Here is a 24,668-nt window from a genome sequence, read left to right as displayed (position 1 = left end):
CATAACTCGCGTACCTCCTGGGATGGGGACCAGTCTGCTGGGATAAGGTCGCCCCCAAGCCAGACTCTCCACCGTCACGACGATTGGACCCTCTCCTCGTTCTCTATCTGGCTGCGGTCCATCTCTTGTACTCTGTAGCGCAGGACAGCCGATTTCTCACCCGAATCCAGACATTCAATCCAGATGTCGTGGTTCCCATCGTTCCAGCATAGTTTAGGAAAACCACGAAAGCCGCGTGCTCCGATTCCCACCATCAGAACCCGGAGAGCAGGCATTTGCAGGACAGCCCTTGATATGGAAGAGACAAGAAGATTGAATGCCTTAGGTTCTACTGGGGCTTGGGGCATGTCCCCTCCATAGCTGCGGCCTTCGTCATACTTGAAAAAGTCAAAGCTACCATTAGATCTATTAGCACTGATGATTCATCTGGTAATTAGTATTTTTATATGGTAAGGTAAACGTACAATTTTGTGCCGGGAAGCTTGGTGTTGGCTCTGATCTGGACGGTCTGCAGGGTTGGCCAGAAATGGCTTCCCAGCGGAATCAGACGTGCTTAGAAGCCAGAATAATGCTGGGTATAGAAACCAGTCCCCAACAAGTTCCAGAGTGACCAGAGGAGCAGTCTGGGAGAGCTTATGGAGAGCTTGATTTATCCTGGCTAAGGGAGATGACCACGAGTTAATTTAGTGCTAGTTTTTGTAAGCAGGAAAGCTGGATGTCACCAACAATTTGTTGATGGCTAAATAGCTTTGTTAGTCTTAATATGGTTGGTATAATTTAAAAGCGGTGGTTCGAGTATATATATATATATATATACCGTGGACATGGGGGTCCTTGATAGTTGCAATGTTTTAGACTGGGGCCATTTGGATTCAAATGGATATCAACAGTCTTTGCACTGGGCAAAGATGCTAATATCTTTGACATTGCAACAGAATGGACAGTTGGTAGAGCCCTCTGATTCCCATCGAGGGACACAAGTCTCAAATAGCGCTCACCAAGTCGCTCACCTGCATTTCGGTGTCGATGTCAAATACCAAACTTAGCAGCGCATAGGTGCTTGTAACCTCCCCCCTCCCCCCTCCCCCCCCGGGCCAAAGCATCGAACAGCTGGAATACCGACTCGGTGAAGACAGAGCTCTCCTCTGCGTTATCTTCACTATCATAATAATCATCATCCCACATCTCATCTGCCGGTTCACCGAGGACGTCTATCATGAAATAGACCTTCCGAAGCGCATTACGTCGAGCAGGGACGCAGCTCAGAATCTTCACAAAATGGCCTATATCATCATTGATTAGAGAGCAAGCACTGAAGTTTGCTGCCTTCGCGAAAGCCTGCTATCTTTGAGAGACGCGGGCGTATGTGCTCAAACGGTCATCGCCCAGGGGGAAGTCAGCGGCTATGTGGAAGATGCGCCGGAGCAATTCGTCAGAGAGACGGTTCATCGTAAGACTGTACGGCGTAGAGAGGATTCTGTAGTTCCTTGGGTTGTTTTGGCTGTTTTCATGGAGAGATAGAGATGAAGTTGAAGATGAAGTCGAGAATTACCCTTTTGGGCACAGCTGACCCTTCACTAGGCGGATCCTTGCTAGCAGCGAGACAACGACAACGCATCAACATCAACGTCAGTCAACATCATCGCCATCAACAACGAGGCACTCGACTAGATACAGCTGGGAGATGAGAGCCAGTCTCCTGGATGGGCTGTTGCATGCCATGGCAACAGCGGGAGATCTGCTCAAAGCCCACGATAATCTGTACGGACTGCTGCTTTGGTACCTGAGCGCCACAACTAATTACGGAGTAGAAGGCCTGGTATCTTTCGATTCTGTCTGCCGTTCCCTGTATATTCCCAGCTGCTGGGCTCGCCTGCGCACAGAGTTACGAAGCACAGAGCACAAAGGACTCTGTTCGGGACGGTGCAGTGAAGCCAATGGCTCTTGTTTACCTGGTGGCATCGAAGATACCCCCCTCCTCTGTTTCCAGAGGAACAATCAATGCCAGCGCCCAGAAGCAAGGCCAGACGAGACGACGGAGCACATCTCACTCACATATGCGGTACTACGCTCGTGCCAATCGCCTCAGGGACAGGGAATTCCGTCCATAACTAGTTACTCAACCGTGTATACGTGTATGTCGACCGACTCTCACAGACGAGAGACGATGAACGGGCTTTGAAGGCCGTAGCAAAGGCTGGCCTGCTTTGACCAGCTCGTTACAGACGAAGCCAAAAAAACAAAAAGGGAAGCGCCACCCGCGAAGTTGGAATGCATGCTACAAGCGCATTATCTCTATGGCATTGCATTACACCAGGCCATGCAGCTGCAGGCCCCGTTCTCCACGACGTGGTCCAGGATCAGGTCGTGGACGGTATCTAGACCTGCTATCAGCCCGCATCAACGTTATCTCACATTTTGATCTCAGAGGGTCTATCTGTCTGCCCTAGCACATCCGCCACCTTTCGTGATATTCTGCTGCAGGAGTAAGCGGGTCGATTGATGGCAACACTGCATTGCTTGCATGATCCTGGGGGTGAAAGATGTGAAACTGGACTAATACCGCTGATTGACGGTGAAAGTGATATAGTTCAGAATGGAGGTCTCTCTGGAGGAGGGGAGAAGGAGGACGAGGAGGAGGCGGGGGGAAAGAAGGCTCGTGGCTGGGTCGAAGGGGGAGGCAGCTGGAACCGTCAATGGTGATTTGCAAGAGTCTATTGAAGATTAAGGGTTTTGTCTTCTGACGCTATGGGTTTACTTGTACTCCCTCATGGCCCTCATGGCGGTTCAGGTAAGTCTGGGCGATCTAGAGTGACTAGGCGCGGGCTTCGACCCTCGACTACTCCGTATGAAGTACTTCCATTCCCCGTGGAGCGCTCTTTGCTCAGCTTCGTCGGCTAAAGTGCTGTTAGAAAGAGGACCGACCAAGTCAGATTTCTGCGGAGTACTTCGTACTTTAGTACGACAAGCAAAGGAAAAAATAAAAATAAAAATAAGAGACATCTACATCTTTTTACTCCGACCTGTCTGATGAAAGGTACGAGTCCGACTATCGACGGCACGACCCCAGAAAATGGAAAAAGAAACCAGAGAGGAAAAGAAAAGCAGTCAGGGAAGAGGCGTCGGGTGGCCATGAGACTATCGCCAACCACCCGTCCGATCGATCTACCGTCAACTGCCCCGAAGGGCGAGGGCAAGACTGAGATGGGATTGTCCCTGTAGACAACTGCTCACCGATATCTGAGCACGCTACTCCATACTGTGTCCGGCCAAAAGCTTCTTGACTTTCGCGAGCTTGAGTTCCGCTAAGGGTCAAGCTAAGTTGCCGACTGACTACGGATACTCCGTTGAGAGACAAGAAAGCAAGGGCTTGAGAGCGGTGTACCCGAGCCAACGCCAACAACGACCGGACATGACGGTTCTTGGAAGAAGGGCGGGAGGGCGAGTGAGGTCTTGGGGGTAATTTTCCCACCCTTCGCGTGCTGTTTGTTTATTTTTCTGGTGTAAACAGACCGCCTAACACACCGACCTTGCACCAGCCCTGTGGATGCGGTTGTGGATGCTGACTTGGGACATGATTTAGGGCAACGCTACGTGTACGGAGGTTGGAGACGAACAATCGGATTCACTCCACCGGTTCCTCCTGCCCATTCGTCCATAGCCCTGAGAGAACCCTCATGCCGTCCTTTCAGTATCCATCCTATCCCGGCTGCTCCAGTTGTATTGCGTTGCATTGCTGTTCCATCTATCCAACCCCAGCTGTTACGTCGATAATCCGGACTTTGCTCGTCCGATATACGTATGGACTGAGTAAGCAGGATGTTTCGTATGTGCAAAAATAAAAATAAAAAAAAAAAAAAAAGAGAGAGAGAGAGAGAGAAAGAAGAAGAAGATAAGAATGAAACCCGCAAAATTACCATTCCACAAAAGAAAGTTCGGGCCCGGGTCTCCTTGCTTCTTTTTGTTTTTCCCTCTCTCTCTTCTCTCTGGCTGCTTTCGTTCCTCTGGTTGTTGCTGCTGTCTTTCGTGTCATCAAAGGCTGATTCTGGGGCTAGGATGTGACTGGGGCCGCAGCGCTGGGTTCCCCTTTGGCTGTGCTGGTGCAGGCGGTGGCTTATGAAGGGCGAATCTGACGGGCTAGGAATAGCAACTGGGAAAGCAAGCTCAAGGGGTCATCCCTCTCATTTCACATACGGAGTTTACGGAGTACTTCTCTGGTTGTACGGACATAACCCTTCTCGTGTTTATGTCAAGAAGAACAAGCAGCAGAAGAAGAAGAAGCAGTCACAGGGGGGGCACAGCAGGCAACAAAGAGGTAACGTGTGGTGTCTCAAGTCGTTTCAACGGTATATTCGAAATGAGCCAACCAGATGTGCAGTCTCTTCGAGTTGCCAGGCCCACGGCAGCGGATGGACGAACGAGGAGAGAGGAAATTGAAAAAAGGACAGGGAATAAGAATGAAATAAAAAAAAAAAAAAAAAAAAAAAAAAAAAAAAAAAAGGGAGTGCAAAATAAGATAGAGATAAAATGGGCGGGAGGAAGGGAGGAAGCGAAGCCCTTCCCTCCCGGATCTCCACCGTCCCATTCCTCTGCTCGGTTTCGATACAGCTAGCAAGGCCAGGCCACGCCGTTACGAGACCGACAAGGCCATGGCCTGCTCTGTTTCCTTGTTCGTTCTGGTAAGTTAAGTATTAAGCTTGCACTACACTGCTTGACTTCCGCCTGTTCTGACTCTGTTCTGTGGTCTGCCTTTTTCTTTTCTTTACCTCCCATTTATTTCTCCCCTGTGTCTGCTGCCTCCTGTCTCGAGTGGCTTTCTCTCCCCCCCAAGCTCTGATCTCCTCGATTGGCTGCTCAATAGGGTTTCTCCTTGCAAACATGTTGAAGGGAGAGGAAGTAAGATTTAATAACTGTGTATTTGTTATAGATCCATTTTCACGCCTTGTTCTCCACTTGGGGCCGCCCTTGGGATGGGACAGTTTCTTCGCTCTCTGTTCTTTTTCTCTCGTTTCTTTTCGAGAGGGAGAAGAGGCAGAGAGAGAGAGAGATGGTCCAGAATGATGACTGCTGAAGGAAGACGCAGAGGGAAAAATGGTGAAAAGGAAAAAGCAACCAACACCGCTGAATAAGATTATTTTAGCCACCACCAAGACAGATAGACGGAGGGCACGAGAAGCAGCCAGCAGAGGGACGAGCAACGAGGACTGAGATCTGTCACACGGCCATGATGTGATGTGATATGAAAGGTCTCGGGAAGTTATTTCCCTTTACTCTCGCTGCATACCATCACCCCCCCTCCCCTCCCCTCCCCCCCTTCGACGGGAAGGCTTCCCCCCCTCGAAGTATCTGAGGAGTCTGGCGTGTTTTTTTACTCCTGTCTTTATCCAGAGCGGATGGGTTCCTCCGGTGATCGTGTGTGGTTTGTGGTGCCGTGCTGCTGCAGATGTGCCTGACTTCCCCCGTCCTTCAGGCTGCATTCGGGGGAAGTATAAGCATCGAGCTGCCTCGACAGACCCATGCCCGGGGTGTGTCTGCTTATAAGGGCGACGAGAGGGACTCCGACTCGCTGCTGGAGGGCCGCCTTCTTCCCTGGTCCTGCGCGCAGTCGTGGAGGCCGCTGAGAGGCTTCGATCCGACGGTCAGGATGGGCATGTCCAACGGCCCAAGCCTCATCGTAGCCACTGGTAATTAGCTTCTCTTAGCTGTCGAAGTAAATATACGGCCACGATCGCCTGCTGTTGTTGTCAATTGTAGAGTATCGCATACTTCCAGCACCCAACATCTGAATAACACCTGAATAACACTTGAATAACACAACAACAACAACTACATCGCAACCTCGACATCTCCGCTCCAACCTCAGCTCCAACCTCAACCTTCACCTTCACCACCGCCGCCTGGAGCATCATCGACAGCCCGAAAAAGCGACGAGAGCGTCTTTGCTTTTTCCTGCTAGCGTGGGCAAAAGTGCATGTATCTGTATTACGGATACGCGCTTTCAGGGGCTGCATCGTCTCTGCTGCTGCTCTTCCGCTCCCGCCGCGCTGGCTGGCCTGCTTCACCCCCTTCGCAGCGTTCGTTCTTCTTCTCTTCTTCTTCTTCTTCTTCTGCTCGTCTTCCTTTTTGCTTCGTCCAGTCCGCTTCTCTTCCTCCTCTTCTTCTCCCTCGTCGCTCGCTCGTCCCTCTCCTCTCCTTCGCCGCGACATGTCCCTCTCCCCCGACCTGCCTCACCACCACCAGCATAGTAATATCAACAACAACAAGAACTACTACTGCTACTACTACACCACCACTGCTACTCCTCCCAGCTCACGCAGATAATACAGACATGCCCTGCTAGAAACCCTCCATTGGCCGTCGACTCTCCGCTGACCGTCTGCGTGTCGGCTCGTCTGAGCTTCCCTCCCTTCGAAAGCAGTTCTGCTGGCAGACTCCGCGAATAGCTAATACAGATCAACACCACCCACCACCACCTACAACTACAGAGCAAAAAACTACTACAGATGACGATAGAGATGGCCTCGCTGGAGGATCGGTTCCAGGTCCTCAAGGAGGTCGGCGATGGCAGCTTCGGCAGCGTCGCCCTGGCCAGAGTGCGCACCGCAGGCTCAAATGTCGCCCGTCGAGGGACCATGGTACGCCTCCGTTCCTGACCCAGAATATCGCTAGCTTTTGACAGCTATGACAGGGCGAGTTTTGCTAACAGGAGCCCGCTGTAGGTCGCCATCAAGACGATGAAGAAGACGTACAACTCCTTCACCGAGTGTCTGGATCTCCGCGAGGTCGTCTTCCTGCGCTCGCTGCCGCAACACCCGCACCTGGTGCCCGCGTATGACATCTTCCTCGACCCGGGTACCAAGAAGCTGCACATCTGCATGGAGTACATGGACGGCAACCTCTACCAGCTCATGAAGGCGCGAGAACACAAGCCCCTCGAGCCCAAGGCCGTCAAGTCCATACTCTTCCAGATCCTGTCTGGCCTCGACCACATACACGCCCACCAGTTCTTCCACCGCGACATCAAGCCCGAGAACATACTCGTCTCCAGCAACACTTCGCTCGAGTCCTCCTCGTCCACCTTCAGCCGCTACTCCCATCTCGTCACGCCGCCCTCTACGCCCTCAAACTACACCGTCAAGATCGCTGATTTCGGCCTCGCCCGCGAGACGCACTCGAAACGGCCGTACACAAACTACGTTTCAACGCGGTGGTACCGCGCTCCCGAGGTGCTGCTCAGAGCCGGTGCTTACTCCGCTCCAGTCGATATGTGGGCTGTTGGCGCCATGGCAGTCGAAATAGCTACCCTGAAGCCCCTTTTCCCCGGCAAGAACGAGATCGACCAGGTATGGCGCGTGTGCGAGATCATGGGCTCGCCTGGCAACTGGTACAGCAAGAACGGTGCCAGAGTCGGCGGTGGTGAATGGCGAGATGGAATCAAACTCGCTCAACGGCTCGGTTTCTCGTTTCCAAAAGTGAGCTTTTCGCCTTTTATCTATTCTACCCCTTCTATTGACCCTTTATTTTTTTTTTTTATTTTTTTTCCCTATGTGTATGATGTACTGACCATGCAGATGGCTCCCCATGCACTGGAAACAATTCTCCCAACCACACACTGGCCGCTCGCTCTTAGCCAGTTTGTGACATGGTGTCTTATGTGGGACCCCAAGGCTCGTCCTACCTCGACTCAGGCCCTCAATCATGAATACTTCACAGACGCCGTCGATCCGCTACGGCCCAAGTCGTCTACTGCTCGTCTACTCGGCCGCCGCCAGAGCGATAAGAACTTCAAGGTTAAGGATGTCGATGCGCCCACACCAACATTAGTCTCGAAGCCATCATGGTTCAGACGGTCCATTATCGGAGCTACTGGACGAGAGAGCCCGGCTCTGGCTAACATGGCTGAGAACAACTCGGAGCAAACATCTACAAACGAACAGCAGGCTACCATGGTAAAGGTCAGTCCCGAAGTGGCCGTACAAGTACAGGTCAAAACAAAATCGAAGCGTGCTACTTGGGCAAACGGTGCTCCCATGCCCATCCTTCCATCCATACGGCCTGTGTCACCCCTCTCCAATGCCGTCACAGCCCAGGGCAACTCCCACGCGAACAACACCAACGCCAATTCTCCAGACAGAAAGGCAGCAAACCAAAACGGCATACAGCAGACCAATCCGGCTGCGTCCAAGAAAGTGGCTCGCCAGCTGTCCGTCAACAGCAATGGGAATCACTATTCAGATGCCCATCGAGCAGAGGCAGAACGTGCTCTCAACGGGTCTACGGCTACCACACCCACCCAGAAAGAAAGTTTCTTCTCTCATCTACGGAAACGGGCTCGTCGGTTATCTGGAAGAAATCAGACTACTATTCCAGCAGATGACGTGGAGGCTAATGCTGCTAGTGCTGCCTGGTCTGGTCCTACATCCAACCGGTCGAGCATGGCCATCGACCCCATCACCACCAGCCCGATAGCAAAGCAGTCATCTATGGCCAAGGGGAAAAATGGATTTGCGGATCTCGATAAGGCCCTGCAGGATGTCAAATATTCGCTGGATAAGGCCTCTAGTCCCCAGGCGACTAGCGTCGCCGCTATCAGCCAGATCCCTTCTCCTGCCCAAAGTGTGTCAAACACTGCTCAGAATCCTGCAACTGGACCCATATCCAGTCGGACTCGACGTGCTCTGCAGCTGTCCTCTCGTCCTGTTCAACGGTACGAAACACCAGAGGAGGAAGATGAACTCCTCCAGGAGGTGCTCTACTCTACCTCCAACGCTGCCAGGCATCTGCTAGCCGATCAGCCTGAGCCGCCTAGCGACGAACACATCTACCACCAACAGCAGCGACAGCACCATCTGCAGCAACAACAACAACGACAGCAGCAGCAGCAGCAGCAACAGCAGGCATCAAACACATACCCATTCATCGACACCGACCTCGACACACAAATGCATCATACTCCATCAATACGGACAGTGGATGACAGCTGTCGGGCGGGTCACAATCCATATCCTACCCCTTCTCCGACTGCCAGACGCGACGGGCTGGGCATGAACATGGGTATGAACATGGGCATGGGTATTGGCCTCGCGCTGACTCCTGACGAAACGCCCTCGAAACCAATGGCCAAGGGATTTGTCACCACAAACCTAGGGAATCGACAAGGTCCCACGCCTCCGTACGATGACAATCAATGGCCTAGCGCCGTCGGCGTAGGTGGCTTTTGATAGACGTGGTTCAATCATCGCCATATCTATCGACTCGGCCTAATCTAATGGATACGCTCAACCCATACCTCCGCCAACCACCTCGCCACCACCGTCGACCACCACCACCAGCTACTCAGCGACCCTACCCAGCGTATCCATCCAAACCATTCATTTCTTTCGTTTGTTCTCCATCTTTCGCTATTTCCTAATCCTTCTTTTTTACTCTCATCTTTATCCTGCATTTTTTGATCATTTTACCTCTGCTTACTCGACATTTACTCCTGACTTTCTTTCCCTTTTTCTTCTCATTTATACATTTTGTTCATCATTCATATACACATAGAGAGGTTTTGGTGGGCCCGGTCATGTTTTATCTTTTTATCATCTTCGGTTGTTTTTTTTCCTCGTCCTCGCTTCGGCTCTTAAGCGATCATAGCTGATTTGCTTGCTTGCTCTTTTCTCGTCCCTCTCTTTACACCCTCCCTTCGCGCCCCCTACTCCACGGGACTTGACTTGACTACTTCATTTTCTTTTCCTTCTCATCTTCTTTATACCCCATTGTTTCCTTTATCTGCCTGACTATTAGATCCCGGTTCGATCCCAGCTGGTCTTGCGGCTTTCCTATATGTTGTGTTATTTGCTATCTGTCTGTCTATCAGATATCCCATCTACCACCACATTTACGCATTTATCCATATTATTTATTAATATTTTAATCTCTGCCCCCATTTTCGCCCCCACTTCCCTCAGGCACTTGTTGATATTCTTCCCTCTTTATACTTCCCCCCCTTGTTCCGGTATAGGGGGGAAATGGCAGGTGGTCGGCTTCTGTTTGCATGCATGCATTCGCTTCCTTTCTTTTTCCTACTTCCACCAATCTACTGCTCCTATCGAGCTTGGTCCTTTACCCACCTTCTTTTAACTATATACTCGGGGCAGCTTCCCCCCATTGCGAACCGGTCCATGTGCTGCTCCCAGCCTCAGCCAACCAACCAACATATCAACCTGCACGGCTTTATCCCCTTCCCCCCTACCTACTTTTCCTTATGTCTAACCCCATCCTGTTTAATACTACTTGTATATTCATTCATTATGCGGTCATCCTCTCTGGACCCCTTTCATATTTCTTGCTTTGTTTTCCTGTTTCATGCACATAGACAGCACAGCACAGCAACAACAAAAACACCCTTTGTTTGACTGGAGGACCTTGCTCTTCCTGCTTTCTTACTTTTTTTTTTTTTCCTTGCCCTGTACAATCCATTTTGTCTGGCAGCAGGGCTGGCTGGGTTGGGAAATGGCTCTACGTTTTTTTTGATTCCGCTTTCTTTTCGGTTTCCGGCTCAGGCTCAGCTCTGGCCTTAAGGCTTACTGTACTTATATAAATACGGAGCGCTACGTTTTAATCGTGACATCTAACCTACCTTATACATACATATATATCAATCAATCGATAAAATAATCAAACTTAATTCATTTTCATCAGAGCATGGTTCGAAAGGTGTACAAGATGTGGCGAAATATGAACTTAGTGTATCGAATCGTTTTGGAGGTCCATAAATGATACCATGGCAACTGTACTACTCTCGTGTCTTATATTATATATAACTGGTCTCGTTTGCTTATTATTCCCTCCGAGGCTGAATACTTCAGCTCGTCAACATGTTTCTCCATATATGTCTTCGTCTACTGAGAACATATATCATATACTACTGCTAAGTCTTCCTGTACTGGTGCTCATACCCTGCTTGGGGTCACAAATTAAACTCTTCACATATCCAACAAGCTGTTTTCAATTACGGAGTACCTGACCATAAAACGGTTCCATGTTGTTTCATGAACCGCATAGTATATAAGTAGTGAACCACCCTCGGCTGCCTGGAGACAAATCTTGATTCCGACAGGCCCTTGAACTTGACCGTTGCTTGTTACCAACCTCTGTAATCTCCGGCTGTCCTAATATAGGTGATATCGTGGTAGAATCACCCTAATCATTTATAAAACACATGTTGAATCAATGACCGTAATTTTCACCTCAATCGTCCGAGTTGACATACTCCGATACTCCGAGTAGAGCAGCGAGTATCGGCATCACAGGCACTTGGCTAACTCTAGAGAGATAGGTTTGAGGGTATGAATAGTAGCGTATCGTATCAGGCATCATATGATATAGACGCCTTTTGAAGACAAGAATATTCGGCGGACGTGCGGATATGTCTGCCGCAAAGATGGAATATCTTTAGACGGCGAGAAATATGAAGATCCATGGAGTGACCGAGCAAAGGGATAACCCCAATAAGAATAAGCTCGTGAAAGGCTCCAGACATGCCATGCTACGATATACTATGTGGTTGCTTGTAGCATAAGACACGCCACTGCAGGTAGCATTCCACCTCTGTCAGGGGGGCAGCGAGCTTAATGGGCTCAAGCAATATTTGCATGCATGGTGTTTCTGTCTTGCAGGTACGGAGTTGAAGCTAGTTGGGATGCCAGAGCTCTTGGTAGCTTGCGAGGGTGATCTACATGTGTTCTCGGAACTGCCGTAACTAACCAAGGCAGATTTTTAATGGGTACGGAGTATCCAGCTCGGTCTGTAAACTCCGTAGAGCATGGGGTCCCAAACCATTTCGACTATAGGAGCCCAAAACCAACCGAGGCTCTCTGTTCCTTGTCATACCTCTCGCTCTACTGACTCCATGTCGAAAAGGATCGAAAAGGAGACGAAGCGTTGATGTTTGATGCAGATGAAGAGTTGGATGCCAAGCTAGCCGGAAGCGGACTAGGCTAAGTTAAGGGTGCGGGCCGTTGCGGCTAGGCTTATGTAATCTAAGCTCAAAAGCAACATTCACAAGGGGGAAAAAGGGATGAAACACACCACGTTATCACCATTCAGTATGTGTTGGATAAAGTATTCTAAAGGAGATATGGAAGGGAACGGTTGTTTTGTCTCGCCATGATTCGGATTTATTGAACCAGGCAGGGTGATGCTACGCCGTTGAGCGCATCATACCATGGCGAAGCTGATATTAGCATTCGACCTCATACCAATACCAAAGAATCCAGGCCAAAGAATCCGGACTTTTATGGGGTTATAAATATTGAGCTTACGGGATAGTATGCAGTATATACATTTGCATCCTGTTTAAGATATGCTCTTATACCCGGCTTTGTACAAAATAGAAACCTCAGCAGCAAAGAAAAATATAAGGAATGTGGTCATCCCATATTTGGCGTTGGTTAACGCCCCATTCTCACTGTCTGGGTACAGTGTCTAAATCAGCTTAGATAATAGCATGCCTTATACCTGATACCATTATAGAGTTTGATGAATATACACATACGGAGCTCCTTAGCTGCCCGACCTCCAAATAGTTGAACCGTCTTACCTACTGTTATCTCTAAACCACTCAGAACTGGATCATCATTTACATCTCTATTGAAGCAATGTTAATTTTTACCTGGGCCTGGAATCTAAATATTATCTTTGGCAGCTGTGCTTATGCATCCTAGGCAGGTACAGAGAAATACCTCGCTAAAACCAGCCCTGGTGAAGACAAAAGCCCATCATCATCTAGCCAATTTCTATTAGATTGTACTAACAAGAATATAATACAATATATCCATCGATCGAGGCTTAACTACAAACATTACTAAGTATGGAAGAGATGTAAAGAAACGCTCGATAGAAATATTTGAGGGACTGCATCAATGAGTCTTCCAGGGGAAAATGTAGGTATTTCTTCAACCACGCGTGAATCCCTTACTTACAAGGAAAGGTTAGACTGGAATGCAGAAAACTTGAGGTGTTATATAAGGAGTACTATTCTGAAGAGGTAGTTTCTGATGCTGCTCTGCTTTGGAGAAGTTTCTACTTCTTCGCTCATTGCCAGTTTCCCAAGGACCCGCATGATGGTTGGGTGAGTTGTGAAATCTGACTCCGAGGAGGGTGAACTGACACTGGTGAACGGCTTAACTGAGGGAGCGAGGTTTCCTCTTGACCAATACAGCAAGGTGGAGGATGTAAGTCTGCTATTGATTGGTTATACGGAGTAGAAATCTATGCTGACATGGTATTAATTTAGCCTCACTTTGATATCAGGCTCTATTAGCTGTGGGGAGTCCTTTTCCAACCTACAATGGCCAGTATACATGACCCTTGGATGGATGTATACAGCGGATGAACGAGAGCAGCATACTTCCCGGATAACCATAATGGTGAAGGGTGAGGATAAGTTGAGGAAGAAGATCGTTGAAGAGGTCAAGTACATACACTGTGCCGTGCTTCATACAGGGTATCGGATGGACCTTGGATCTGTCTAGTTCGAACAATGCCCTCCAAACCAATTATTTGAACGAGGCGGAGGAAGGAAACGTTCAGCATGGAGATATGCCATCAAATATGTATGTTATCCCCAATTTCCAGGGGATGCGGTGGGCCTAGCCTAATACAACCCTGGAGCGGGTAGTTATGCTGTCATGTAAGGCTGATGCAGATAATATGTTTAAAGACGATATCATGCTCAGTATATGGAACTTTCCGTTTACTAAGCTCTCTCTGTTGAATACATTTTTGATAATAGTCTGCGGTAACTTCCGAATACCATGTAAATGTGCTGTCGACAACAGGTCAACCATGTAAGTATTTTGATATGTCTGAGGCTTCGTTGATCGGGATGGCCAACCAAAGTAGTAAGATGACTGATACTGTATAGCAGAGCAAGCAAGTAAAATTCAATGCGGCCTCAAGCGGCCACTGCTGCCTCGACATCCCTGCGGCGTAGCAGGCAGATGATGTGCCTATTTGGGTGAAATTGACATCTTTGCCAGGGCAGACTGACTCAATCTAAGGTCCTTCATAGCCTCGACAGAGGTAGATATATGCAGAAAGAGAAAGAAGGTAATCTGCTGTGATCAATGAGTGCTGCTATCTGAGAGGGATGTTCTAGCAGGTTGATGCCTGTCTCGCCGGCCCCTGCCACTGCCCACGCCGAGAAGGGTATAAAAGGAAAGACGTCTGCTTTCTCTCTCCCTCTTTTGTTTTCTTTCTTTCTTCTCTCACCTACCAGTTTGTTTATCTTCAGCTTCAGCTTCATCTCCATCTCCAACCTCATCTCTCTCTGCTTCAACTTCATCCTTCTGCCTACACCTCTAACAGAGCTTCACAGGCAGGACTAGGCCAGAGAGAGCTGCAAAGATGATCACCACTCCCACCTTCGCTGAGATGGAGGACACGGCTCGCGCAGTCATCCTCTGCCTCAAGAAATGCCCTGATCTTGCCCATACCAAAGTGGCCATCATCGGAGGCGCTGCTATCTGCAGATATGTTGCTGAGCGTCAGCCAACTGACGACCCAGAGGTAGGTCTAAAAGCCAGGAAGGGGTATATGTCGCGTCTGGCAGCTAACTGAGGAGCAGGACGTTGACTTCATGATCACCATCCCCAACGCGGAGGTGGCACACCGCAGATTGCTGCAGGCCTTCGACACCATGTTCACTGAGTACGAAGGCTGTCTGTACTATTCTCACCCAGGGGGAAAGCAGATCAAGGTTGACTTCAGCACCAACTGCCGCGTAAGTGATCGATCTTCGATCTTCTTTAGTCGCGTGTATTCACGTCAGATATTTGGTGACTAACAAGGGGATATGGTACGTGATAGCTGCCCTACATGCCCATGGCGGCAACAATCGTCCGAGACGTCGACATCGACTGCCTCCCCTACATCGGGCCAACCGACCTGCTGGTGCTGTCCATCCGCCTCTGCGGCCAGCGTAACAGTGAGTACTCCCACATCGACCGCGACTCTGCCGACGCGGTTGCCCTGGCCGAGACCATCGTCAAGGAGGGACCTGTTGTCCTGTCTCCCATCCAGCGCCAGGTCATCCGTGAAGAGCTGGCTGAAGTCGTTCACTGGGGTCCCAAGGACGAGTCCTGGTGGAGAGGCGTGCTTGCTGCTGCCTTGAGCTCCAAGGACAAATGAATCCCGCTTAACCACCAGTTACGTGGTCCGTCACAAGTCTAATGTGGTCCATGGTATCTTATGCCACTTGACAGGCTCATATGGATATCTTTTTTCTTCTCATCACTTTTAAGGAGTTTTCTTTTACCTGGTCCAGTTTTAGGGAGTTATCATGGTGGTTATCTGGTGAGATGGTTAGTTTGACTGGAGGAGCAGACATGGGGATAGTGCAATGTGCATTTGTTATCAGATTACTCATCCCACTTATCGACAAGCTCGTTGATCATGCAAGGATCTCGATGGGGGATGTCGATGGATCGTCAGGGGAAGAGAGGGCGAGATCCTTGATCAAACAGCTTAACCTATCCGACTTGATGCATCAGGAGCTGATAATTTGTATGTATCTCGCTGGGCGGATGTGATGTCCCCTGATATAAACATGTTTGATGTTGCGGATAAAACAAGTCACCAGCCACACCTGTAGGGGTTATTTAATTCTAAGTAGGCTGCAGGAGTATCATCCCATCAATCATCCTGTCCAGTGCATGTTTCATCGCGTGTTGAGCTTTTGAGGTCGCCGTCGCTTCGTCTGGTCTTTTTTAACAAAACTTCTGTACATGGTGACTAAGATATTATTAATCAAATGTGACATCTTAGTCATCTCTTACTAATCAACGCGTCTCCCCGCGAGTTTTCGCGACGTCGAATTTAATTGAAAAAAGAAGACAAAAACCGCTGAAAGGACGCAGGAAAAGAGACTGGAAGGAGACGAAGAAACGGCAGATCGAGAGCGCGACGATGTCCTCTGACGGCGTGGACTGCGAGGAGCCGCCGTGCATCAACCCGTACGAGGTGTTGGGCGTGGCCGAGCAGGCGGGCGCAGACGAGATAAGGTCGGCCTACAGGAAAAAGGCCCTCAGACACCACCCAGGTAGATGCAAAGCGATAGAACATACAGTGATATGATACTGAACAGCAGTGCTAATGTGAGGACATAGACAAGGTCTCGGCTGAGGACAAGGATGCCGCCCACCGGAAGTTCCAGGAAATCGCCTTTGCGTATGCGATTCTGTCCGACGAGCGGCGGCGTCGACGCTACGACACGACGGGCAACACGGCAGAGTCGCTGGACCTGGAGGACGACGACTTCAGCTGGACGGACTTCTACCGCGAGCAGTTCAGCGTCATGATCGACGGGACGCTGCTGGACAAGTTCAAGCAGGAGTACAAGGGCTCGGACGAGGAGAGGGCGGACCTGCTGCGGGTATATGAGGAGTGCAAGGGGCAGATGGACGGGATCTACGAGCGAGTCATGGCCAGCGACGTGTTGGAGGACGACGACCGGTTCCGCGCCCTCATCCGCGACGCCATCGAGGCCGGCGAGGTCGCGGACTATCCAGCGTTCACGGAGGAGCCGGCGGAGACGAAGCGGGCACGGCGTAGGGCTGCCAGGAAGGAAGCCGGCGAGGCCATGGAGATGGCCCGGGAGCTCGGGGTCGAAGAGAAGCTGTTCGGCAGCGGCAGCAGCAAGAAGACGAAAGGAGGTAAAAGCAGCGGAGACGGGGGCGAGGATGCGCTGATGGCGCTCATCCAGCAGCGCCAGAAGAGCCGGGGAGAGTCCTTCCTGGCCAACCTGGAGGCCAAGTACGCCCCGAAGAAGCACAAGCACAAGCACAAGCGGGCTGCAGAGGACGATGAACCGCCGGAAGAAGCATTCCACAAGCCGCGAACCCGGACGCTGGACCGGGACCGGGGCCACCGCGATGGCCAGAACCAGCACCAGCCACGCGAGAATAATGCTAAGAATAAGAGTAATGGACGCAAGAGGGCAAAGCCGTGAAGAGAAGGGCCCATAATTCCTTTTCCCCGTCCCCTCGATCACCGCCTGATCTGCCCTCCCTGTGCTATCTAGTGTGTCGGTCTCTCTTCGTTCTCCCCATTCGGCGCTGCGTGGTTGGCCTGCGACGGTGCTTGTTGGAGCAAGGGAGTTCTCGCGGGTCTTGATGCATGCGCTTTTTCTTCTTCTCTGCTTCTTCTTCCCTGCAGGCCCGAATGTGATGCCAAGCGGGCGTTCCTCGTCCTCAGCTGTCTCTGTCTTGTCGTCGTCGTCGTTTTTGTGTTAATACTCTGTAGCCGGCTCGTCCTCTGCCAAATACAACAGCAACACCAACTATCACCAACTATCACCAGCAACAACTATCACCAGCGACAACAACTATCACCACCAGCAACAACAACAACAACAACTGCGAAACGGCTATCCAGGACGAGACGACCAAGCGCATCTCGTCCCGGGGGCTTCCTGGTCGCTTCTGCTTGGCCTTTCCTTGTTCTTCGTCTTGCCCAGGCCCTAATATAAACAGCATGGACGAGCTGCTTCAGCCACATCCTCGCCTTCTCCCGCGCTCTGAATCGCGACCCTGAAAGCCGGCCTGCTCGTCTCTCTGTCTCTCTCACACTCTCCGTCTCTCTGTCTGTCTGTCTGTCTGTCCCCCCCCCTTCGCTGTCCTGCGTCGTCCTGTTGCCGTGAGACTGACTGCCACAGCTTGATTCCTTGTCCCACCAGCGCTGCCGCTAGCGACGCTCCCTGTGGCTGCGGCGCCACGACCGAGCCAGCATCCTGACTCTGGGAATCATCGCAGGAACGCTCTCGCTGCCTCCCTTTTTTGCTGTCCGTCCTGAACGACTCGCTGCCAGCGTCCTCCCTCCGTCTGACGTTCTGTCGCCGTCGAGCTTTTTGGGCGCGGGCGGGTTTTGCCTGGCTCCACCAGAACCGCCAGCAGATCCAAGCCTACCTCGCTCGCTTTCGTATTTTCTCGCTCTCTCTCTCTCTCTCTCTCTCTCTCTCGCTTCCTCTTCTTCCTCTTCCTCTTCTTCCCTTCACCATGGTCCCCAAGATGTCTCTCGAGTCCGCCCTTGACGAGGAACGGCGCGAGATCCTCGAGATCCTCCAGGGCCGCACGCAGCAGCAGCAGAACAGCCCCCAGAGCCCTCAGAGCCAGCACAACCAGTCTCCTCGTCCCCACCACCATGCTACCGTACAAGCTCCTCCCATCCGCTCCATGCTCGATGTTGCGCCTGCTCCCTCGGGACGGCCAGGGTCGGTCAAGTCGTCGTCTGCCAGCGTCCGGAGCATGCTCGACCCGATATCACCCTCGCCGCTGAGGGAGACTCACAGCGCGGCGTCCTCGCCCACCTCCTCAGCCCATACTCCGTCCATACACGAGCCGGAAGGCCTGCGTAGGGCCTCAGAGTCATCCTATGGCGGCCTGCCGTCGATAGGGAAGAAGACCGGCGTCGAGGCGTACCAGTTTGGCATGCTGCCCAGCGTACCGAGCCAGCTGCCAAAGCGAGTCACCCAGGGTGGCAAGAAGAGTGTCACCGGGAACGGCAACAGTCATAACAGTAATAACAAGCACCACCCCAACTCCATGGCCGCCGTCATGTCCGGGGCCGACTTTGGGCCTTTACCTGGCTTCCCGCGTGGCAGACAGATCGGCCGCCATGCTCGTGGATTTCCACACAGCTCCACATCTCCCATGCGCTCGCGGTCTCCAGCACCACGCTCGCTGAACAGTCTAAATCCACAGGCAGCCAATTCAAAGTCGAACGTCAACACCTTCGTCACAGACTCCGGCAGGGTTATCAACTTGGATCATGCTTATCGAAAGCTATCTAATGCGGCGCTGCAGCGGTCAAGCGGCAGTCTGGCCCATCTGCCTCACATTGAGAAGAAGGAACTCGAAGACCTAGCTGAGCATTCAGACTCCGATGCTAGGCTTGCTAAAGATTACTATGATACCCCTGACGGCGGCTTTAGTGAGGACCACACCAGTGAAGACGAGGAAGACATAAGCTCGGATGATGAGCTGTGGCGATTGGGCGTTGGAAGAGGCCGTGGCCGGACGAGAAAGAAACGCGACAGCCAGGGAACTGATCGCGATCTAGATGACCCAGAAGCAGCCAAAAAGGTCAGAAGTCTTCTGGCAGCCGCCGAAGAAGAACGTATGTATTCTCTTTGCTTTTCTTTTCTTTTCTCTCTCTCTCTCTCTCTTTTTTTTTTTTTCTCTCCCTACTCTGATTTAAGTGACGTTGTGCTAACAAGTATATACAGGCAAAACCGTGTCCTCAACGTATAAAGTCCGGTCTCTGCTTGAGCCTGACAACCGTGCTGTTGCAGCAGCGGCTGAAAAGCCCATGAAACACAAGACCAGTGTCCATCCAAACACTAATTTCGATATCACCGTCTCCCAAGGCAATACCCCCGTTGGCTCAGACGATGAGGGTGATGGAGGTGGCCGTGACGGTAGTCCCATGGAGGATGAGGCCGAGATCAGTGAAATCAAAAAGGCCCAGAATCTGAACGTCTACCTCTCGCCAACAGACCAGTCGGTGCCCAACAGGGTCATTCGCACTATCGTACGCGGAGATTTTGCCAAGATGCAAGAGGAGGCTGAGCAAGGCCTTCGTCGAACCCGTAGCTATCTCGTGGCTACTGACCTGAGCGAGGAATCAGTCTATGCCCTCGAGTGGACTATCGGTACTATCTTGCGTGATGGAGACACAATGTATGCCATCTACGCCATCGACGAAGAAAACTCATCGTCCTCTGCCAAACCGTCTGAAACAGACCTTCCATCCGTAACGCCAATAAGCGACGGATACAAGGCTGTTCTGGACTTGGTTACCACAATGCATTCACAGGCCGGAGGCAGTGCAAAAGCACCCACCCGGCCGTCATCATCGTTCCCTTCACCGCAAGTCTCAACCACTCATCTCCCTGGTTCTGCTAGCGACAGGGAGAAAGAGAAAGACAACCATAAAGAAAAGGGCTTAGAGAGCGCAACCGGTTCAGTGGATTCAAGAGCCTTATCGAAGGCGGAGGCAGACCGGGCCCATGCCATCGACGGCCTCACACAGACATGCGTGCGTCTGATGCGCAAGACGAAGCTGCAGGTTCGTGTGGCGGTCGAGGTGATACACTGCAAGAGCCCCAAGCATCTCATCACAGAGGCGGTAAGTTTTGTGCTCCATGCAAAATACACTCACATAGTTAAGACCTCGCACTAACCAATAAAACCTCCTCTAGATCGATGCTCTCGAGCCGACTCTTGTCATTCTTGGCTCCAGAGGCCGAAGCGCGCTTAAGGGGTTCGTCTAACCTTCTTTCCCCGTATATTACTTCCGCACAGCCTCACTAACGTCTTAACATATTGCTAGCGTTCTTCTGGGCTCGTTCTCGAACTATCTTGTCACCAAGTCCTCTGCTCCGGTGATGGTTGCTCGCAAGAAGCTGAAGAAACACACCAAGTTCAAGAACAACCCTCTTCGTTTCTCGAACAACCTCGCAGGTCTAGGATCCAACATGAAACTTGCGAATGCCAAAATCGATTAATGCCATACAACCGACGACCTCCCCCTCTTCCTTTCTCTTCTTCGTCTACTCCTCTCACGATACGACTGTTACTGTTTGCTTTATTTTCTCTACCTTTATTATGTCCTCTAGCATTGCACTGCATCATCCATTTTTCAGCTTTTCTTTTTCAGTCATCATATCATTGCCCTTTTTTCATCTCTCAGGATTGATTCCCCTCCCACAAACCTTAGCCCTGCATTGCATTGCATGGTCTTACTTTACCAAAACACAAAAGAACAAAAGATACAACTACTACACCAACCCTGAACCCTACCTAACTCGAACTTGAACCTGAATGCTAAGCAAGCGGTCTACACTTTGCCTTTTATTGCTCTGTTATTAACTAGTTATTTGAAATTCCCACTCCCCTGCGTACCGCTGTTGCTACTCGTTGTTATGCCTGCCATGTCATGTTCCGGAGTGGTTTTACTCTTGATGGCGTTGAGAATGCATAACCTACTTTACCCTACAGATTCCATATCAGTGAAACGGCATGGATGGATGGATGGATGTACGGATGGGCGGATGGACGGGACGGATATGTGATTGTGATACGGACTGGAGTTTTTGATTCTTGTCTCATCTGCAGGTTTTACGTGTTCTTTGTCATGGAATAGGCGTTTGCTAGGCTAGGTTCATTCAATAAAGCGTTGATATTCGTATTCTTTAGCCGGGAGGGCACTTCAAGCCTTTCAGTTATCCTCCTTTGATACGTATGTATTTGTCCGCACCGCTTGTCCATAAGTGTGGTTCTTTCACTGACCTGGAGATGCGGATAGTAGTGAATGCTGGAGATGAATATCCCCAAACACCCCCTTGATGCCCAGTGAAGACTCAGCTCTTCACTCTAGCCCCCCAAACAGCATATATATCCGTCTTCCTCTCGCTGAATTCCTTTCCTTTCCTACCAAATTTCATCACCACTTCTTCCTAGGAAATGTCTAAGATACCCGAACTTCCTATCATATGTACTGGGAGATAAGTACACTGACACCTCCTGCTTACGCTCTGCAAACCGCTGGAGTAGTTATATCTCCCAAGAGCCTTGCAGAGAGCTCTTTAGCTAGCAGGCAGCAACTACATGTGATGTCTGGCTTGTCAAGAACTTGTCATAGAGGGAGATCTTTGAATAAATGACTTGCCTGTAACAATCGGGACTCTGTGACAACGGTGCGCTGGCCCACGAAAGCTCTGTGAGCAAGTAAGTACTCGTTTAGCCGCTTCCTTGAGCTAAGGGCTAACCCCTGAGTATCCGAAGGCTGATCTAAAGAACTACGCACGTTTAATTGGGAGGACGTCATCGAAGAGCAAATCATGATTGGATCAAAGGTTTCATCTCTCGATCAAGTTTGAAATTTCTATTGGTTGTGACTCAACTAACGGTGTAGTTATTAGACGCCTGACTCCCCTCAGTTACGCCAGCTCCACCTGATACGGGTGGAGATTTGGGCCTTCGAGGCCCGAACTGGTTGGTGCACTGGTTCGCTCGCGCCTCCAGGAGCTTCTGCAGCTGCACCGACAGCTGATGGCTCCCCGGCACGCTGAGCGGTCGCTCATGCTCGTGCGGCAGGGCTTGCCTCTGCGGCAGCCCGCCGAGCTCGTCAGGAGGTCGGCGAACGCTGCCGGTTGGAGGGGAACCCGGTCTAATTCCTTTCGTTCTCCATGCTTGGATTAGTCTATGAAGTTCGGAATACTCCTAATTAGGTATGTTTCATGTATTCAATAATATACATCAAGACATACTGATAAGTCGTTATGTGGCACAGCGGCAATCCGGGAGCCATGAATACTTGGGCAATCAACGCAACATTGCCTTCTCTCCCTATACTCCCGAACAGCTTATGCATTCAACTACTTGCCGCATCTTGAGCCAAAAAGGGTCGACAAGGTGTGCAAATTCCAGGAAGGATGACAAGCTACGCTCTCCTAATAGCGCTATATAAGCTATCGAGAGGCAAACCACCGCCGGTTACCATAATTAGCCAGGGGATCAAAGGGGAAGATCTCAAGGTACTCGAAGATATTGGACCTGGAAAGGAAGCAGCTGATACTACGACTTCATATCCTTGCTCCAGTCTTCCATATAAACAAGGGATATAATATTCCCGTGCGAGCTTGAATCAAATCCCTAAATACTAGACATCCAGGTCTACTGGAAGGTGACTACTAATCCGATCAATACCCTTACGGTGGAACACCAAACAGCAACCCAAGCTTATACCATAGCAACAGCAACTAGACGACATTCCTGGTCTCAGAATCCATCACATCCGTGACGGAATAACCGGCAGGGAAAATCACCAAGCCCAAATAGGAGAGTCGGGCAAGCAAAGCAGTGAGAATATCCGAGCACATATAGAGAAGACTCCAGCAAGCGAAGTAGGTTCCCTGGCTACGAAAACCACATACTGGTGTCTATATTCCACTATCACTCACCCCTGTACATTGCAGCATATATTTGAGAATAGGATGGGTGGAAGGGAGTGAGAAATGAGAGGTTGTGAGAAGGAAGGAAGGAAGATGGTGGGAGAAAATCTTTTCAACCCATCCTGCCCTTCTGCACATTTATCTTGCCAGTGCTTCTCATCTCTGCTCGTTTGCTGCGCTGCTTGGTCTCTATCCTGGGTTTGCCGTCGTTTACCATCGCGAGACCCCTGGTTTCAAGTCCGTTGTTACCGCGATTGAGAAAGGTTTCAAGGATCTTGCTGCCTCTGCTTCCCCGGTCCCTAGACCTGTGGTTTTCCCTTCGACTCGACCCTCCGAGACCATGTTGCCCCTGGGGTGAAAGGCTCCTCCTCCCATCGGTGTTCCTGCCTCTCTGCTGCTGTAACCACCACTACCCCTGCTCTGCCCTCCCATGAGGGTAACCAAGATCTCGCCGCGTTGACCACCGCTGTCCAAGCCTTATCGAACCTACTAACCAGGTAGTGAATAATAGGTTTTCTTCCAGCCGCTGTAAACGCATGGGAGATACTGATATATGGGCTGGACATAGGCCTTTGGTCTGCTATGGCCCTCAAATCGCCCGGATGACGGTGACACCGGGTATTCTCAGGGTCGGTGGCCAGCAACTGGCCTTCTTTGTCCACAATACGTTGGGCCGAGAGACGTTGGCCCTTCCAGGGCGGAATGTCCGCCATATTCCTGGCAGCATGGGACTTCATCAAATACATCTTCACCGGCCCTCGTATATCAACGGCCTGTTGGTCCAGTCACGAGGAAGACCTGAGATGTGTGCCTGTACAGCTTGCCAGGGGGCAACAGGCCTCAGACCTTTCACAGAGTGTGCACGGCTGCCGGGACAATTTGGCAGCGAAGTAATCTTCCACTTTCATGATCAAGATCAAAAAGAGCCATTACTTCAAGCAAGCATTGGGCGTGTTGCAGAAATCTCTACTCCAAATCCTAGATTTAGACAAGCTACGACCCCAGTGAATAATCCGCTCGAGCAACTCCTACCTGGCCGTAGTATTCGGTACTACAAAAACCAGGGAAAGAGCTACGTTTGCGTCTTCGAAACGGTGTCGAAGCAATTACTGTTGTCACGCATGAGTTTGTACCTGACAGTCAAGGGTCGAGTTCTCTTTCGAGGGAAAGCCAGTTAAAAAACCGATCTACAACTTTGGAGACACCAGTGGTGGGAAGGGCCCGGCTCTTTGGACCGTCCCGGTTTGGCTACTCTACTACTCTGGAGGAAGTAGCCAGAGCAATACACGAACTTTTTTGAGACTTCTGAGATAGAGAGCAAAGTGGTGGGTGAGATTACTCTCGGAAGAAAAGAAAAAGATCTATCACGTCGAAAATTCGGAGGATTGAAAAGCTCAAGTTGTTGTCTGCCTCTGTTAGAGGGCTCTTACAGCGACTTTTTAGAGCTTTAGAGCAGGAATTCGAATCGATATCCAGGCCAAAATTGTCACTGATCCCTCTAACATAGATTACTGTCGAAAAAACTTCAGCTCTGCCTACTACTTGTGTGGGCTCACTCCTTTTAGTGTAGTGGCAGACTTTGACAATTTCCCCGATTCATTTGAAATTTCTGGGTAGAATGCCCCCTAGGGTGTCGGATGATTGAATGAAAGGATATCGTCTAGTTAGT

The 24,668-nt window shown here is 50.6% G+C and overlaps 7 protein-coding genes across 7 annotated transcripts; 4 read left to right on the top strand and 3 right to left on the bottom strand.

Annotated features, from left to right (window-relative positions):
- Nucleotides 1-4,691: 4,691 nt before the first annotated feature.
- On the bottom strand, nucleotides 4,692-5,287 carry ARB_04815 (uncharacterized protein; the record flags this gene model as incomplete). Its single annotated transcript, XM_003016480.1, has 2 exons — nucleotides 4,692-5,204; nucleotides 5,285-5,287. The coding sequence occupies 2 exons, from the start codon at nucleotides 5,285-5,287 to the stop codon at nucleotides 4,692-4,694; spliced, it is 516 nt and encodes a 171-aa protein (XP_003016526.1).
- Nucleotides 5,288-5,380: 93 nt separating this feature from the next.
- Nucleotides 5,381-6,206, bottom strand: ARB_04814 (uncharacterized protein; the record flags this gene model as incomplete). The annotated part of the gene is made up of 2 exons (XM_003016479.1): nucleotides 5,381-5,692; nucleotides 5,859-6,206. The coding sequence occupies 2 exons, from the start codon at nucleotides 6,204-6,206 to the stop codon at nucleotides 5,381-5,383; spliced, it is 660 nt and encodes a 219-aa protein (XP_003016525.1).
- Nucleotides 6,207-6,503: 297 nt separating this feature from the next.
- Nucleotides 6,504-9,221, top strand: ARB_04813 (uncharacterized protein; the record flags this gene model as incomplete). The annotated part of the gene is made up of 2 exons (XM_003016478.1): nucleotides 6,504-6,635; nucleotides 6,720-9,221. The coding sequence occupies 2 exons, from the start codon at nucleotides 6,504-6,506 to the stop codon at nucleotides 9,219-9,221; spliced, it is 2,634 nt and encodes an 877-aa protein (XP_003016524.1).
- Nucleotides 9,222-14,053: 4,832 nt separating this feature from the next.
- Nucleotides 14,054-14,332, bottom strand: ARB_04812 (uncharacterized protein; the record flags this gene model as incomplete). The annotated part of the gene is made up of 1 exon (XM_003016477.1): nucleotides 14,054-14,332. The coding sequence occupies one exon, from the start codon at nucleotides 14,330-14,332 to the stop codon at nucleotides 14,054-14,056; it is 279 nt and encodes a 92-aa protein (XP_003016523.1).
- A 62-nt stretch (nucleotides 14,333-14,394) lies between these two features.
- ARB_04811 (uncharacterized protein) lies at nucleotides 14,395-15,177 on the top strand (the record flags this gene model as incomplete). The annotated part of the gene is made up of 3 exons (XM_003016476.1): nucleotides 14,395-14,556; nucleotides 14,600-14,770; nucleotides 14,857-15,177. 3 exons carry the CDS (start codon nucleotides 14,395-14,397, stop codon nucleotides 15,175-15,177), a joined length of 654 nt encoding a protein of 217 aa, XP_003016522.1.
- A 777-nt stretch (nucleotides 15,178-15,954) lies between these two features.
- On the top strand, nucleotides 15,955-16,996 carry ARB_04810 (DnaJ domain protein; the record flags this gene model as incomplete). The annotated part of the gene is made up of 2 exons (XM_003016475.1): nucleotides 15,955-16,087; nucleotides 16,155-16,996. 2 exons carry the CDS (start codon nucleotides 15,955-15,957, stop codon nucleotides 16,994-16,996), a joined length of 975 nt encoding a protein of 324 aa, XP_003016521.1.
- Nucleotides 16,997-18,041: 1,045 nt separating this feature from the next.
- ARB_04809 (universal stress protein family domain protein) lies at nucleotides 18,042-20,551 on the top strand (the record flags this gene model as incomplete). Its single annotated transcript, XM_003016474.1, has 4 exons — nucleotides 18,042-19,161; nucleotides 19,271-20,172; nucleotides 20,246-20,307; nucleotides 20,377-20,551. The coding sequence occupies 4 exons, from the start codon at nucleotides 18,042-18,044 to the stop codon at nucleotides 20,549-20,551; spliced, it is 2,259 nt and encodes a 752-aa protein (XP_003016520.1).
- Between the last annotated feature and the right edge of the window lie 4,117 nt (nucleotides 20,552-24,668).

This window comes from Trichophyton benhamiae, assembly GCF_000151125.1.
Source record: "Trichophyton benhamiae CBS 112371 chromosome Unknown contig01989.5, whole genome shotgun sequence".
Classification (NCBI taxonomy): Eukaryota; Fungi; Ascomycota; class Eurotiomycetes; order Onygenales; family Arthrodermataceae; genus Trichophyton; species Trichophyton benhamiae.
This window is presented reverse-complemented; position numbering and strand designations above follow the sequence as displayed.